Source organism: Culex pipiens, chromosome 2 (genome assembly GCF_016801865.2).
Source record: "Culex pipiens pallens isolate TS chromosome 2, TS_CPP_V2, whole genome shotgun sequence".
NCBI classification, from domain to species: Eukaryota; Metazoa; Arthropoda; class Insecta; order Diptera; family Culicidae; genus Culex; species Culex pipiens.
Genome location: NC_068938.1, coordinates 180,802,400 through 180,820,252, shown reverse-complemented (window position 1 = coordinate 180,820,252; position 17,853 = coordinate 180,802,400). Strand labels below are relative to the sequence as shown.

The window sequence follows — 17,853 nt, the reverse complement described above, 5'->3', positions numbered from 1 at the left end:
TTTATTCACATAATGAATATTCAATTTAGAATTTTTCCATACAATTTAATTTTTCACATTTAATTTTTTTCCAATCTTAGATTTTTCAATTTTAAATATAAAATTTTTGAATTTCTAAATTTTGATGTATTTTTGAATTTCTATTTTTTTAATTTTGAATTAGGTTTTTCCTAGAAAGACCAGCTTATCACCTTTCATTAGCGTCCAAGACAGCTAAAATCGGTTGAAACGGCGTGGAGTTATTATTTTCTGAAAAATGTTTTTTTTTGCTAAAAATTACGAAAATTGCCAAATTGCCACAAAAAAAAATACGGGTCTAATTATGTTCGGTATCCCCAGAAACATTTTGAACCCGATCGGAGGAATTTTTTTTCGGTTTAGGCTCTTTTCGAATGGAATTGCTGATATAGATATTAGAATTTTGGAATTTTTAAATTTTTGGAATTTTAGATTTTTTTAAACTTTGAAACATTTCAAAACAAGTCGACCGTTACCGTTGTCAAATAAAATTCGTAATATTTCGATCGTGAGTCGAGAAATTAAGATCGAGTGCAATAATGATCAGATATGTTTTCGAAAAACTGAGCAAATTTTCCACAATATTCTTTTGGATTGCTCTACTGGTTTTCCGAGATAAAGCAGATACAGAGAAAATTATCCTTAACATTTCAAAGTGTCAAAAATAGATGTTTTATACCTTTCAATAAATATTCTTGATAATAAAATTACAAAATTATTTTTAGTGGAAAGAGCCGAAAATTTCAAAAAATTATCATTTTTAAGCATTGAAAATCGGACCATATTGGGCAACACAGGGCAACACTGAGAAAATGGCAAGCAAGCGTTTTTTTTTTTCAAAATTTACATAAAAATATGTGATTTTTGCACTCGATTTTAATATCCCGTCTCACGATCGAGATTCAATCTATCGATCTATCATCGACAAATTACGACTGACAATTTATTACAATTTTTCTTGATTTTTTTTTAGAATTTCAGAAATTTGTAACTGACAAGTTTTTATAAATTTCAGAAATTAAAAATAAATCAAGAAAGATCATAATTTCAACAATCTTTATCCTGCAACTTTTTCGAAGATACCAATCGATAAAAAAAATGCTTCAGAAGATACAGATTTTTGAATTAGGTCCTAAAATTTAGCTTAAATTTGAGATATTATTGTTCACAACGATAAAGCTTAACTTTCTGAGTACAATGACCCTTTGAACGATTGCAAAGGATTTAAAATGGATTTTTAAATCAATTTTGAAAATTAACTTCGCGGCCCTTCTTGACAGAAAAGTTCCTACTTGACAGCTCGGGGACAATAGTTTACATCGAAAAAATGTTGTCTTGTCAATTTTTTTGCATTAGAATGAAAAAAAAAGTGATCAGAAATGGTTTTTAATCGTGTTTTTTACAGTTGTACATGAAAATTTACATAGGGCGTTAGTACCTTATTGTCACATACCGTTTTTGTACGGACAGCTGACAAATTTGTATGGAAAGTGATATGAATAAACTGATGATGCGAAATGGATTTTTTGGGAATAGGTACGGAAGGAACCCACAAAGTTTGAGCCAGATAAAAAATATAAAAAAAATCTTAAAAACTAATTTAATCCACCTATGTGGTTGATGCCTTCCTCACTAGAAACTAAAAATTGATCCGGAAATATTTGTCATCTGAATTATTAATTCTTCAGAAACAGGGTTGCCAGTTTTAGACTCGTTTGGAAGGTTTCTAGATTACCTATCCAACGAAAGGTGGGATGATGGATCTGGACATTGTTTACAAGTAGATAAGTGAGATTAGACTCCAAAAAAGTACATAAATATCACTGAGAAACCTTGGCAAGATTTTTGCTCACAAACATACACACACACACAGAGACATTTGTTCAGTTTTCACTTATGAGTCGATAGGTATACATGAAGGTGGGTCTCCCAGCTTTTTTTTAAAAAAAGTTTAGTTTCAGTTCAAGATTATAGCCTTACCTGGGAAGTTAAGGAAGGCAAAAAGGCTCAATTTGAAGAAAATTCTCATATAAAATGTACATATTGCATGCAACTTTGGTCTGGTTATGTCCACAGCATTGTTTTTTCATAAATGAATGTCAATTTAAGTTTATATTTTTTAAATCTTTTGAAATTCAATACAGTTTAGACTCGATTATCCGAAGGTTTGAAAAAAAAAGTATTTTTTATTTTTTTGCTTTAAGGGGTTACATACATGTAAATCAGCAAACATGTCAGAGGTTGGTTTGAGCACAAACTTAAACTTTTTTAAATCTGTTTTCAGTACATTAAAATATGCATTTTCAACTAATAACGAATTAAATTTGAAGACATTTGGTTGTATCATTGCCGAGATACAGCTATATGAAGTTAGCATTTTCAAAAAAGAGTGCCACGATACCTCAACACAGCCTTGACCAAATCGGCTAAAATTTTTGGTGAAGCCTCGTTAAACCGGTCCTGTGTGCATGACGAAGGCTGATTTTCAAAAAGTTTATTTTTATAAAAGTTAAAAATATTTTTATGTTTTTCATATTAAAAATCGTAAGTTTTTGATTTTTGTATTTTTTTTAAATTCAAAATTTCTAAATCAGGCTTCGTCATGCACACGGGATATGTCTTGGGAGCCTTCACCCAAAATTTCAGCCAATTTGGTCCGTCCCATCTCGAGATATCGTGGCACCCGTAAATCAACTCGGTTCGTTCGCTTTGCGCTTGGCATAATTTTCAGCTTAAATCGTCTGTAACTTACTTTAATCATAAAATAGCTTCATGGAACTTTCAGGAGTGATTGAAAATCATCTTTTGAGTTGATTTAATAAATTTCTGTAATATGAAATTTTGTGATTTTCTACATGTATGTAACCCCTTAAGCGGTGTATGCACATCGGAAGGAACCGGTCAAGAAAAATTTCAAATGGGCAGCAGCAGCAGCGAAAGCAAGCCAGAGAGGGTGAAGAAAAGCCCCAAGCAAAGGCTCCTTCTCCTTTGTTCTGCTGTTCGTAAAGCTGTTTCTTGACCCCTTTCCTTCCGATCTCCATACTAGCCTTTAATCACAAATTTGAGTTCGGCGAACCCATTCCAAGGGAAATTTTCGTATGTTTGGCAGGTTAAGCACTCGCTCCTAACTCCATCCAAATAGCTGATTTTCACTATTTAAACAACTAATTTTGCAAAACTTCTGATAGAAACTTGCTTGCTCACTTCTTATTGACCTATTTATCACTCGATATCAGTTGAAAACGCTTTTAATGAGCTGTAATTGAATGTCAAAGTGCTGATATGGCAACATTAGGGGCTCGCTGGAATTAGATGCTGTTCCCCTAGTTAATTTTGAAACATTTATTGCCTATTAAATTATGCAATCTTGGATTTGAAAAAAACCTAAATCACTCATCTTTGGAGTTATACTTAAGCTTTAAGATTCGATTATCTGTAGTGAAATTTTCCAAGGCCTTCTAATAATCAATGGTGGACTGTATATGCAAACATGAAATGCAATGCATTTAATATGTGATTTTATGCCTATTTTTTTATTTATCGTCACGAAATTTCCGTTCAAGTTTTAAGTGTTTTAAAATTCTAGTTATTCTAAGTTAAAATATACACGAATATTTGCAACAATACATACATTTAAAGGGCGAATTTAGGTTTAAATTATACAAATTTTAAATCAATATAAAAAATCATATCAAAATTTTGTACTCACGGCAAGCAAGAAATCGCCCGGCTTCAGCCCGGCCATGTCGGCCACCCCGCCCGGGTCGACATCGTCCAGATACTGCAGCGCCGGACAGCGCGCCGACGGCTTCAGCTGCATCAACGGGGACGACGCCTTGGCCCCGCGCAGGATGAACCCAAAGCCACGCTTGGCCCGGTGCAGCACCACGGTCCGCGGTTCTCCGGTGGTCCTGAAATTACAAGAATTTTAATGTTGCGTTCTTTTCTTGAAGATTTGGGAATATCTTACGCCTTTTTCGTCCGCGGCGCCGTCTGACTGTTGTACTGCCCCTGCTGCTGCTGCTGTCCATGGCCCTGTCCTTGACCCTGTTCCGAGCCCTCTCCGCTGCCGCCGCCACCGCCCATGTTAATCACGTAATGATGGTGCATTGGCGCCGACGTCGACACGTTGACGATGCTCTTCTGCCGGAACTGGACCTCCTGGACGCAGTGCGCCGGGAAGAACCCGGTCTTGTTGGTCCCACGGACAAAGCCCTCCAGCAGGCCGCAATCCGTCGAGCCGACCACCTCGATCACGTCCCCGGGCTGGATCTGGATGTGGCCGGAAAGGCCCGCCTCGTAGCCCTCCATGCAGACGACGGTGGTGCTCGGGTGGCCAATCGAGCAGGCCGCCGAATCCGAGTTGGTTCCGACGCCGGAAGAGTCGCTGATGATGTCGCTCGTGTCGCCGAGACTTTTGTCTGGAATGAGAATACGGAGCGGGGAGAAAGATGGTCAGTTGTTGGATGTAACGTTAATTGATTGCGCGACGACGACGACGCCCACGTGTTAATTTACTTGTTGGAGAGACATCTTTAATTGGTGGCACGTGTTCAGTGTGAATTTACGATTCAATTATTGGTGCATTTTAAGGTTTTGTTTTGAACGTTGTTGATTTTCTATTTTAATTTTATCAAAATTAAAACAGAAAATCAACAAAGTTCAAAACAAAACCTTAAAATGCACCACATTTATTCCTGCTTTTTTTAATTTCCGTAGTTCAGAAATTTGAGCATTTTTTAATTTGATTAAAATTGCTTGTAAGTGCTTTCAGTCAAAGATAATCATCGATTACGATTCGATCACAGCGCCTGTGTGCTGACAGCAATCATTTGACTGCAGTCATGAGGAAGGTGAGCCGAATTACGGTAGAATGTCAAACGATCGGATATGTTTCTAGTGAAAGTCAAATGACTGTGTGAGTGACTTTGCGAATAAACCTGTCAAATTCAGTTGGTCCATAGACTAATAATATATAGATATGCCACTCCCCTGTTGGGGCTGGCGACACTACCGCCACGCCACGTTTACACCTGGTGGCAATTCACAGGTACTAATTTCCCCTTCGGGAATGTTTGAAAAAGTTGCTCCCTCGAATTTTAGTTCAGTGTTGAGTGGGTTTAGTTCGATATCATAGCAACCTAAGAACCACTAATTTTGTTGACATTGTATCTGTCAATTCTCGAGCCGTTTTCACCTGTCGTAGAATCGCCAACTCCGTGGATTGTCGATTGAGCAAATCTTATGTCCGGAAGTTAACCAAAATTTGGATCTGTCGATCTCGCCATCAGCAGTAGCATCGATACTCCAAACAACCTCAGTGAAGCGGTCGGCGATGAAAGCAGAATCGATGGAGTATTGGATGGAAATGAAGCAAACGAAATGGAAGAAAATTAAATCTTGATGTTTGTAGTTAAATTTTGTCAGCAAATGCAGGTGAGGTAATGTACAAGCTTTATACAAATTGTCATCACAAAGGTCCAACTTCCACAGACCCCGCGGGTTGTGTTCCGTCCAACTTGATGTTCGATCGCGTACAAGAAGCCGAATTCTCCAGTTCAACTTCGACCATCGCAACTTAAGACGATCCAGTGGCCATGACTGATCTGGGTGCTGCAGAATTCCAACAGCAAAAGCTCCGAGGGAACCACTTCTGGTGGAATCAACTGTGGCAAAGCCTGCAACAAGAACCAGTTGCCCAAGAATCGCAGCACATGTCGCAGCGACCCACGAAGCCATCCACAACTCGCTTCTCAAACGGCAGTGTCAACCGAGGTGCCAACTGTCGCTGAGATGGCAAGAAATAGTGCAATAGGAAGACATTTTTTGTAAACAATTTCAAATAAATGGTTAAACTCGAAGGCAAAGCTAGGAGATTGTTTGCAGGCTAAATAATCCTTAATTTTCACAATACATTGACAAATTCATTGACTTATGCTTATGCTGTTTGCTCATCTCCTCCTCTCACGGCTCGGGGTTATTTTTGAACTCCAGGTCACTTTGAGGCTAAGGATGACCACCCGGGCGGCCGTGCTAGCCCAATAAACACGCGCATGGCTCCCCACAAGAGAAAAAAACCTTTAAGGAGGAGGTCCAGGTGTCACTCGGACAGAAGGATCGCGAGGGCTGGATCGTTTCCGGACTGGCCCACATCTACGCCAGCTTCAACGACACCTTTGTCAACGTTACAGATCTGTCTGGCAAGAAAACCGATCTACGGCGGCATTTAAGTCAAGGTCAATCACGACGAGCAGCCCTACGGTGCTCAGGATGCCGCCGAGAAGTTTTATTTTCTGGGGATCACCGCGCTGCGCATTAATTTGCCTAAGGAGGAAATGGCACTCCGTGCCATGGCCTGTTCGTCGATGGAAATTGGCCGAATCGAGGACGTGACGTCAATCCCGTCCGATTAGATCCGCCGTAAGGTAGGTCGGTCCTTTTTGTGGCACTGTACGAATTTCCATTCCACATTCAAAAATGTAACAATTGAAGAAATTCGGAACTAAATATTTGGTGACACTTTGTTGTCAAGAAGAAAAACCAATTTGAAACATTAAAGTGTCATGAGTACTACGATCTTGTTTACCAATTTAGTACCTGTAACTTGACTGTGGTGGCGCTCGGAGCGCTAATAGGGGTGTCGCCAACTGGATGTATGGAAAAATCCCGAAGTGAGACATCTAGGTAATTAATAATCTAAGGTTGGTCGTAGTGAAGGCGCACGAAGCGAACGAAATGGGGCATCTTTGGGAGCGTTCTTTTATTACGTAACGCAGTAGGGGGGGAGGGGGGGTCGGAGGCCGTGTTACGCTCCATACAAAATTTTTAAAATTTGTATGGAAATTTTGTTACGAGGGGGGGGGGAGGGGGTCTAAAAGTTCGATTTTTCGCGTTACGTAATAAAAGAACGCTCCCTTTGGTGATACTTGTTGGTTTAACAGGGGTGCTCAAAGTCTTTGGAGGCCGGGCCAAATTTACAAAAAAAGGTTAAAATTAAATTAAGTTATTTTAATTTAAAAGATTGTATTTCTGTTATTTACAAAAAAAAATCAATTCAAAATAGAAACCACAAAATAACGGTTTTCTATCGGTATTGTTGATTTTATTGTTTTAGGTATTTGAAAAAAAAAATTTAGCTGAATGTACTTGTGTTTTCAAAGAAAAAAAAAATAAAGTTTTGTTTTTATTATTTCAAAAATTGTGACATTACATGTTGAACAATTCATCTAAAGGCGTAATTTTATCTATAAGTTAAGTGTGGCTAGAATTTCAACATTTCAATGAAAAAAAAAATGTTAGAAAATGTTTTAAGCTTCCGTATATTTAAACTGCAATCATTATTTTCAAAAAAAAGATTGAACAAAAAAAACTTTTTGGTGAAAAAACATGTGTTTATTTCATCCAATCCAAGTCATTTTTTTAATAATGGTGGAGGGGTGGGTTGATCGACGAAAGCTTTGTAAAATATTTGCAACAGATTTGATCTTCCGATTTCCACATTTTGTCTGCCTGAATCAGTTGGTAGTCAATCAGATTCGTTATCTAACTGTAACGAGCAACGTTGCCAGAATATTTTACGGGAAATCTGTATTTTCTTAAAAATAAATCTGTATTTTATCTGTATCATGTCAATATCGAAACCATAGAAGAAATTTTCAAATTTTCAACAGCAGATTTAAGCTTTTTATTTGTATTAAAACATAATTTTGCTGAATTGTTGAAATATTTGAATAACATATTTTTTAAAAATCTGTATATACAGATTTTTGGGATTTTTGGGATCGAAAAATCTGTCAAATACAGATTTATCTGTATATCTGGTATGGCTGGTAACGAGTTCGAAACCCGAAGGAAGTGCAATGTAAGTTTGAGGGTCAGTTCATAAAAGGGACTTGCAAATTGGGTCCTAAAATGAAGCTTAGATTGCTGATATTATTGTTTACAGCGATAAAGCTTATTTTTCTGAGTACAATGACCCTTTGTATGACTACAAAGAGTTTAAAATGGATTTTTAAATCAATTTGGAAAAATTAACCTCGCGGTCCTTCTTGACAGAAAAGTTCCTACTTGACAGCTCGTTCCAAGGCGACCATAGTTGATCCATCGAAATAATGTTGTCTTGTTGTTGTGGACGGCAACACTGCGAGAGTGTACACCAAAAAGCCGAGTCTATTCGTGCACTCTGCGCGCCGCTGGGCTCTCCAGTTGCAGCATAGCTGTCACTGGTTGATGCCGTGACAGCGCATAGATGTGATCAGTCATTTTAAAGTGTTGTTATGTTTTGTTGATTCTTTCGATGTTCGTGAATAAATCGACGCCAACATTTCAAAAAGCATCATGTACAAACCATGCGTTTTGAGAAAAACGCATTTGAATGTTGAGCATCTATTTTCAATTCTAATTTTAATATAAAAGCAAAATAAGATGTCCTAATGATAACAAACGATGAAAAACGTTGCTTTTATTGAGACTTGATCATCCAAATTCAATAAAACATTATTTCCGTAATTTTATTTGAGAAAAACAAACATAACTTCTAGTGAAATCACCAACGTTTATATCACTCTCCTGTCATTGAGGGGGACGCTTTGTTATGATTCGTTTTTCTTCCCCAAATGTACATGGCGCTTTGTTCATGTTGCTTTTTTTCCGCCACGAGGTTCATGTAGTCTTTTGTTTGACAGGTTGACAGGGTTATAAAAACAGGGACTGCTGATGGCAGAGATTTTGTTTATGTTACTTTATTTAAAATCATGATTAAACAGACTTTACTGAAGTAACTTTTGCTCATTTTTGGTGGAGAGGTAGCTTATTAGGAGTACTTTCAGAATATACAATAACCCAGAAAGTGTCAAAATGTACATGATGCCTTTTGAAATGTTACCGTCGAAATGTGGTCGTTCGTTTGTTAGTTCTAGTAAAGAACCTTGTTTTATTTTGTTTGTTTCTGTCCGTTATCGTCTGGTCCTTGTGGTGTGGACCGCGTTAAGACGGGTCGCGGCCGGATCCAACACTTGTCAATATTTTTTTTTGCATTAAAATGAAAAAAGTGATCAGAAATGGTTTTTAATCGTGTTTTTTACCGTTGTACATAAAAATTTACATAGGGCTTTAGTATCCAATTAATAAAGAAAACTTATATTTTTGCAACTAAAACAGAATTCTACCTAAGTCAAACTTTAACGTTTTTTTTAATATTTCTAAAAATGTTTGATGGAAGTTTTGACGATATTTACTAGTTTCACTCACATTGAAACGTATGAAATTGTTTTAATTATGAAATATTTTGAACAAATTATTTGTATCCTAAAGTGGGGATCAAAATATTAATAAATTATAGTTTTTTTTATTAACAAAAAATAAAAAAGATTGGCATATAAAAGTTTAAAATAAACCTTAATTTTGAAAAAGTATAAAATCATTTTACAAGTGGTCAACGGGCCATTTTACATGATCATTCAAAATGGGTCCGCGGGCCACAAAATATCACCTCGCGGGCCACGTTTGGCCCGCGGGCCATACTTTGGTCACCCCTGGTTTAGATAAATATAGAAATAAATAAGCCAACTGCGAGGCCAACTGGGTTTCTTTCATTAAAATCAGCTCACCATCGTCATCAATCCAGTAGAGGTACTTTTCATCTCATTGTTTTACTTCTGGGAAACTGGGCTCAGTTTTTGAAACTATGGTCCAAAAACTCACGAATGACAGCTTTTCAAACTGTAGTAAATGCGCACGATTGCCATTTTCTATAACCACCGTGACTTTGAGTACCGTCATCAGGGGTGACATTGGGTCTGGGGGGTGAGATTGGGTCATACAAATTTCAGCATTTTTGTATGACCCAATCTCACCCCCCAGACCCAATGTCACCCCTGATGACGGTACTACTCCTTTATTTCTTGTTGCTTCCGAATAAATGGCGCCGTCCCAAGGAATCAACATTTCGACCGCTCGACAAAGGGTTTTTTTTTTTATTCATAACTTATTTTTATTAGGTCCTTTTAGGTGCTGTGACCAGGTTAGGACCGAAGATTGGTTCGACAAAGGGTTACGCTGAGTTAATCAGTTAAAGTAGCTGCAAAAATAAGTTCTACACAGATTAATCTGTCTACCTGTTATACACCGTCTAATGCCAACTACCAATTACAAACTACCTACCATCAGTGTTGCCAGATAAATCTGGCAATGGCAGAAATGGTTCGACGATTTCATAAAATATGGGAAAAAGCCCTATGTTAATTTTTATGTAGAACGTTTAAAAACCCCGCCAAAAACCATGTCTGATCTCGTGTCTGATCCCTTTTTTTATTTCAATGCAAGAAATTTCAATTGACAAGACAACATTTTACCAATGATCAACTATGGTCCCCTTGGAATGAACTGTCAAGCAAGATACTTTCTGTCAAAAAGAACAACGAAGTTGATTTTTCAAAATTGATTTAAAAAACCATTTTAACCCTTTGTGGTCGTACTTAGAGTCATCGTGTTGATAAAAATAAGCTTTATCGATGTGAAATATAGTGTCAGCGATTTAAGCTTCATTTTAGATCTCAACTGAAAAAAAATGGGTAAGCTCACGTGCAATGATCAAGTTGATAAGGTTCAGAATAGCATTGTATAAAAGATATGAATACACTAAAAACCCCGAAGGTTTGACACCAACTGTTGTCAAACGAACGGGGTCACTTTTTAGTTTGACACCCCTTTTTTACGTTTGTTTTGATAGTGTGCGTGAGCGCCGTGTAAAAAGTGACAGTTCGTCACTTTTTAGTTCGACTTTGACCAACCAACGGGGTACAAACTAAAAAAGTGTCAAACGGAAAAGTGACCAACCACGGGGGGTTGAGTGTACAGTACTTGTTCGTTTACTATGTTCTCAGCAGAATCACCAAGAGCTGCTGGCTGAGCATATATAATATTCCTAATAAAATAGAAAAAAGTAACTTTATCCTATTGGCATAGCTCAACTTTCAATTTTCCTTCAATTTTGACATGAAATTTCGTAGAAATTGAAAAAATGGCTTTTAATTTGTTCATCTTTGTGTTCTTTTTTGACACCTCGATTTTGTTTTGGTAGTGTGCGTGAGCGCCACGTAAAAAGTTTTAGTAGTTGACAATTGGGTCCTAAAATGAAGCTTAGATTGCTGATATTATTGTTTACAGCGATAAAGCTTATTTTTCTGAGTACAATGACCCTTTGTACGACCACAAAGAGTTTAAAATTGATTTTTAAATCAATTTTGAAAAATTATCCTCGCGGTCCTTCTTGACAGAAAAGCTCCTACTTGACAGCTCGTTCCAAGGGGACCATAGTTGTTCCATCGAAAAAATGTTGTCTTGTCAAAAAAAAAAAAATGCATTAAAATGAAAAAAAGTGATCAGAAATGGTTTTTAATCGTGTTTTTTACCCTAGTACATAAAAATTGACATAGGGCTTTAGTACACAATTGTCGATTGATAAACAAAAAAAACTTTGCCAAATCAAGGGACAAATTTAAAAGTGTCAAACCAGTAAGTATGGTGTTAATAATTTCATTTTCTAGAATAGGTAGATATAAAAAATGAAGAGTATGTTTAAGACAGAATGGTAATTGGTAGAACAAATAAAAAATGCGCTTTTGCTTTAAAAAATAACAATATTCCAGAACAGAGTTCATTTAAGTTTACACTTGCAAATAGCGTAACAGTCATGGAGGAAAAGAAACAATTTATAAAGCTCACTGTGATTCGGCAGAATGATCAGCGGTTGCACACAAAAATTTCTATTTCAAGTTTGGTTAGTATAAACCAGTGGCATTTAATTAGTAATTATGTTCCGCAACTAAACACAGTGACATCAACTAGATTTTACTACTTGGACGATGATCAAGATGAAATAAATCTGTTTTCAAAGGTTCATTTTCGAGATATCCTGGAAGAATACGCGAGCTTAATGGTAAGTTTAAATAAAAAAGCTCAAATTTTCGTAAGGATTACCGAGAATCCAGTACCGGTTAAGACTGAGAAATTAAACACAACGCCATCGGTTAATCAGATGACTGCGGAGGAAATCGATAAACGATTTTCGGCAATTGAGAAAAAATTAGGTGCGCTTACATGTAGGTCCAAGAAGCATTTGAAAAGCAATGAATGAACAAATATGAAAATAAATAAATGTAATTCAGTTCTTTTTCGTATCTTTTATTTTAAAACAGTTTTGACCCCTTTTGCCCAGAAAGACACGCAATCCAGCCTCGAATGGCGCGCCGCACTTTCGGCAAATGCGCGCTGTCAAATCCCATACTGCGCGTTTTGTTTTTTGTTGTTCTTCTCCTACACGCAAAACGGACATTAGGTATAAATTCCTAATTTTTAGGTATAATCGAACCTGACTGCAATAAGGTATTTTATTACTAATCGGCTATTAGTAATAAAATTACTAATAGCGTTTTAGTACGAGAATTCCTATATTTTAGGTATAATTGTAGAACCAAAATACCTTAATTTTAGGTATTTTCTGGAAAAGTGAGGGATCCAAAATTACTGATATTTAGGTATAATCCAAGATGGCGGACCATGATTATTCCTTATTTCTAGGTATAAATACCTAAATTTGAGGTATTTTCTGGAAAAGTGAGGGATCCAAAATTACTGATATTCAGGTATAATCCAAGATGGCGGACCATTATTATTCCTAATTTTTAGGAATAAATACCTAAATTTGAGGTATTTTCAGAAAAAGTGAGGGATCCAAAATTACTAATATTTAGGTATAATCCAAGATGGCGGACCATGATTATTCCTTATTTCTAGGTATAAATACCTAAATTTGAGGTATTTTCTGGAAAAGTGAGGGATCCAAAATTACTGATATTTAGGTATAATCCAAGATGGCGGACCATGATTATTCCTTATTTCTAGGTATAAATACCTAAATTTGAGGTATTTTCTAGAAAAGTGAGGGATCGAAAATTACTTATACTTAAGAATAATCAAAGATCAAATTAGGTATTATCCAAGAGATATGCAGGCAGAAGAAAACAATGGTTTATATGATATTAATATTTTTATTTATATCAAACACAACTATTTCATAAATGTTCTCACCTAAAAATAAATATTAAAATTTAAATTATATTTTATTTTTTCAATGTATCTATATTTTTAATATTAAATTTATCTTTTTTATATATATTTTGGTTTTTTATGTTTTAATTTTTTAATAGTTAAATATTTTAGTATTTTAATATTTCAATAGTTTAATATTTAAATATTTTAATATTTTAATATTTTAATATTTTAATATTTTAATATTTTAATATTTTAATATTTTAATATTTTAATATTTTAATATTTTAATATTTTAATATTTTATATTTTAATATTTTAATATTTTAATATTCTAATATTTTAATATTCTAATATTTTAATATTTTAATATTTTAATATTTTAATATTTTAACATTTTAATATTCTAATATTTTAATATTTTAATATTTTAATATTTTAATATTTTAATATTTTAATATTTTAATATTTTAATATTTTAATATTTTAATATTTTAATATTTTAATATTTTAATATTTTAATATTTTAATATTTTAATATTTTAATATTTTAATATTTTAATATTTTAATATTTTAATATTTTAATATTTTAATATTTTAATATTTTAATATTTTAATATTTTAATATTTTAATATTTTAATATTTTAATATTTTAATATTTTAATATTTTAATATTTTAATATTTTAATATTTTAATATTTTAATATTTTAATATTTTAGTATTTTAATATTTTAATATTTTGATATTTCAATATTTTAATTTTTAAATTAGGTATTTTCCAAGAGCTATGCAGGCAGAAGAAATTTTAAATGATATTAATATTTTTATTTACATAAAACACAACTTTTGCATAAATGTACTTACCTAAAATAAATATTTAATGATTGGAATATTTTAACATTCTTATTTTGTATTATATTATATAATATGTTAGTTCTTTAATTTTTCAATATTTATTTATTTTAAATATCTTTTATTATATAAATATTTTAATTTTTTTACAACTTCAACATTTTAATCTTTAAATACTTGGAATTGTAGAATATAAGATTTTTAGGATTTTTATAATGTTTGGAATAAGAGATTTTTTAAATTTTCTCTCTCTCCCCTCTCTTTCTATTTTCTCGCTCTTCCTGTTCCCTGCTACCTCGCTCTTCCCTTCCTCTCAATTCAACTTTTTCTCTTTCTCTCCTACCCTCTCTCCCTTTCTTTCTTTCCCATATTTTCTCACCTCTCTCTTTCCCACTTTCTCTCTACCTCTCCTACTCTCTCTCCCTCTCCTACTATCTCTCTCCCTCTCCTACTATCTCTCCCTCTCCTACTATCTCTCCCTCTCCTACTATCTCTCCATCTCCTACTCTCTCTCCAACTATATCTCTTATCTCTCTCTTTCTTCATCTTTGCCCCTCTCACTCCCACTTTCTCTCTCTCATACTTCCTATCTCTCTCTTCCTCTACCCTCACCCTATCTCTCTCCCACATTTTCTTTCGCTCTTCCCCTCCAGCCTCCTCTCACAAACTCCCCCTTTCTCTCCCTTTTCTACTTTCTCTCTCCCTTTCCCATTTTCGCTCTCTTTCACTCCCTCTTCTCTCCCACTTTTTCTCTCCCTCTCCTCTTCTCTCTCCCACTTTCTCTTTCTTTCTCTCTTTCTCTTCGTCTACCCCCACCCACTCACTTTCAGTCTCTCATACACACACGAGCACACACACACACACACACACACACACACACACACACACACACACACACACACACACACACACAAGGACAAAAACAACGTCCACACCAGAATCAAGCAGATGGTGAATGGAGTCAAGGCAGCCATGAATGCCGCAGAGCGCGAAAACAGCTCGCTGGTGGTGACGCGGAATTCACTGAAGCTCAGAGCTGAAAGAGCCGAAGAAACGCTGAACGCAAAACTGGAGGAGGAAGCGCTACGGGAGAAAGAACCGAAAACGCCGCCCGGCCCAGGCTCTAAAAGGGACAGGGAAACGCCTGGAGAGGAGGAGGACGCAAAGAAGCAGAAGCAGGGGAATGGAGACAGTCCGGACCCAGCGAAGGAGCCAGAACCAGACCCAGGGAAGGAGGAATGGGAGAAGGTCAAGAAAAAGAAGCGGAAGAAAAAAGGGAAGCAGAACGAGGACACCCAAAAACCCAAGTTTCGCAGGGAGCGTAACAAAGGCGAGGCTTTGGTGGTCGAGGTGAAGGAAGGTGTTTCGTACGCAGACCTCCTCCGGAAAGTACGAACCGATCCGGAACTCAAGGAGCTTGGCGAGAACGTGGTTAAAACCAGGCGCACACAGACCGGAGCGATGCTTTTTGAGCTGAAGAATGACCCCGCGGTCAAGAGCTCAGCTTTTAAGTCCCTCGTCGAGAAAGCCGTAGGCTACGAGTCGAAGGTAAGGGCGCTATCGCCGGAGACAACGATTGAGTGCAGGAACCTGGACGAGATCACGACGGAGGAAGAGCTAGAAGATGCGCTGATCGTTCTTCTGGATGACCGTACGACACCGATGGCAATCCGGTTGAGGAAAGCCTACGGCGGCACGCAAATTGCGTCGGTCCGACTATCGACGCCTTCGGCGTCTAAGCTGCTGGAAGCCGGCAAGGTCAAAGTAGGGTGGTCGGTGTGCCCACTGAGGCCTGTTCCTCGAGTGACCCAGCAGATATCGAGGTGTTTCCGCTGTATGGGTTTCGGTCACCAGGCGAGAAATTGCGACGGTCCCGATCGAACCAACAGTTGCAGAAGATGTGGTAGAGAAGGCCACATGGCACGAGACTGCAAAAATAAGCCGAAGTGCGTGCTCTGTAAAGAAGGCGATGGCAATAGCCATGCGACGGGTGGCTTTAATTGCCCGGTGTACAAGAAGCTGGCCTCGGGCAAAAAGTAACGGAGGTGTCCCAGGTGAACCTCAATCACTGCGACACTGCACAGCAACTGCTGTGGCAGTCGACCGCGGAGACGGGGTGTGACGTGGCAATTATTGCAGAACCGTACCGAGTTCCACACGACAACGGAAACTGGGCCGCGGATACAGCAAGAATGGCGGCGATACACGTGATGGGGCGGTACCCCATACAGGAAGTGGTCTCGAGGGCGTTTGAAGGATTCGTGATCGCCAGAGTAAACGGAACCTTCTTCTGTAGCTGCTATGCTCCCCCAAGATGGACCTTGGAGCAGTTTCAGCAGATGCTGGATAGTCTGACCGATGAACTGATCGGACGAAGCCCGATCGTTATCGGAGGTGACTTCAACGCGTGGGCGGTCGAGTGGGGTAGCAGATGCACCAATGCTAGGGGGCATAGCCTAATGGAAGCTCTGGCAAAGCTAGACGTTAGGCTGGCGAATCGCGGAACCAGCAGTACCTTCCGCAAAGACGGTCGTGAGTCCATTATCGACGTTACGTTCTGTAGCCCGCGACTGGCGGCCGACATGAACTGGAGGGTGAGCGAGGACTATACCCATAGCGATCACCAAGCGATCCGGTACAGCATCGGGAGACGAGCCCCTGTACCAGATAGGAGCAGCCGGTCCTACGGAAGGAAATGGAAGCTGCAGTACTTCGACGAGGGTCTCTTCGTGGAAGCGCTCCATTGGTGTGATGGTCCCCAAGACTTGAGTGCCGACGTGCTAACAGCACAACTGGTGACAGCATGCGACACAACGATGCCGCGGAGACTGGAGCCAAGGAACTGTCGTCGTCCAGCTTACTGGTGGAATGATGAACTCGGTACCCTTCGGGCAAGTTGCCTCAGCGCCAGAAGACGAGTCCAGAGAGCAAGATCCGAAGCAACTAGAGAGGAGCGCAGAGAGGAGTACCGGTCTGCAAAGGCCGCGCTCAAGAAAGCGATCAAATGCAGCAAGACAAACTGCTTCAAGGAGTTATGCCAAGACGCTGATGCAAACCCTTGGGGGAGCGCATATCGTGTCGCGATGGCGAAGATCAGAGGCCCATCGATGGTGGCTGAAACGTGTCCCGACAAGCTGAAGGTCATTGTGGAAGGGCTCTTCCCAAGACATGACCCAACGACATGGCCTCCTACACCGTACAACGACGAAGGGGGTAGCAACGCCGAAGGTCATCTGATCACCAACGAAGAACTTGTGGCAGTAGCGAAGAGATTGAAGGTAAAGAAAGCTCCCGGCCCGGATGGAATCCCGAATTTCGCCCTGAAATCGGCGGTTCAAGCATTCCCGGATAGGTTTCGAACAGTCCTGCAGAAATGCCTGGACGAAGGACACTTCCCCGACCCGTGGAAGGTTCAAAAGCTCGTGTTGCTGCCAAAGCCAGGCAAACCACCGGGGGACCCATCATCGTACAGGCCTATATGTTTGCTGGACACCCTCGGAAAGCTTCTGGAACGGATCATCCTTAACCGGCTGACCAAGTACACGGAGAGCGAGCATGGCTTAGCAGCGAGGCAGTTCGGCTTCCGTAAAGGGAGATCCACGGTGGACGCCATCCGGAAAGTGGTCGAGAAAGCCGACGAAGCGCGGAGGAAAAAACGCAGGGGGAACCGCTGCTGCGCAATAGTCACGATTGACGTCAAGAACGCGTTCAACAGTGCGAGCTGGGCGGCCATAGCAGCAGCGCTGCACAAAATGAAGGTGCCTGACTATTTGTGCATGATCTTGAAGAGCTACTTCGAGAACCGCGTGCTGGTCTACGACACTGCCGATGGACAAAAAACCGTTGTTGTTACCGCGGGAGTTCCGCAGGGATCCATCCTGGGTTCAGCACTGTGGAACGGAATGTATGACGGAGTGTTGACACTGGGGC

The 17,853-nt window shown here is 38.4% G+C and overlaps 1 protein-coding gene and 1 pseudogene across 2 annotated transcripts in view; one reads left to right on the top strand and one right to left on the bottom strand.

Annotated features, from left to right (window-relative positions):
- LOC120426621 (SH3 and multiple ankyrin repeat domains protein 2-like) overlaps nucleotides 1–17,853 on the bottom strand; it is a 55,871-nt gene that overhangs the window by 8,455 nt on the left and 29,563 nt on the right. For both annotated transcript variants that reach the window (XM_039591414.2, XM_039591413.2), the window contains exons 3-4: nucleotides 3,989–4,439; nucleotides 3,728–3,929 (exon numbers count right to left, since the gene is read on the bottom strand). In XM_039591414.2, the coding sequence (XP_039447348.1) occupies nucleotides 3,728–3,929; nucleotides 3,989–4,439 (653 nt within the window). The remainder of the gene's footprint in view (nucleotides 1–3,727; nucleotides 3,930–3,988; nucleotides 4,440–17,853) is intronic.
- Nucleotides 4,993–6,431, top strand: LOC120426624 (40S ribosomal protein S14-like; annotated as a pseudogene).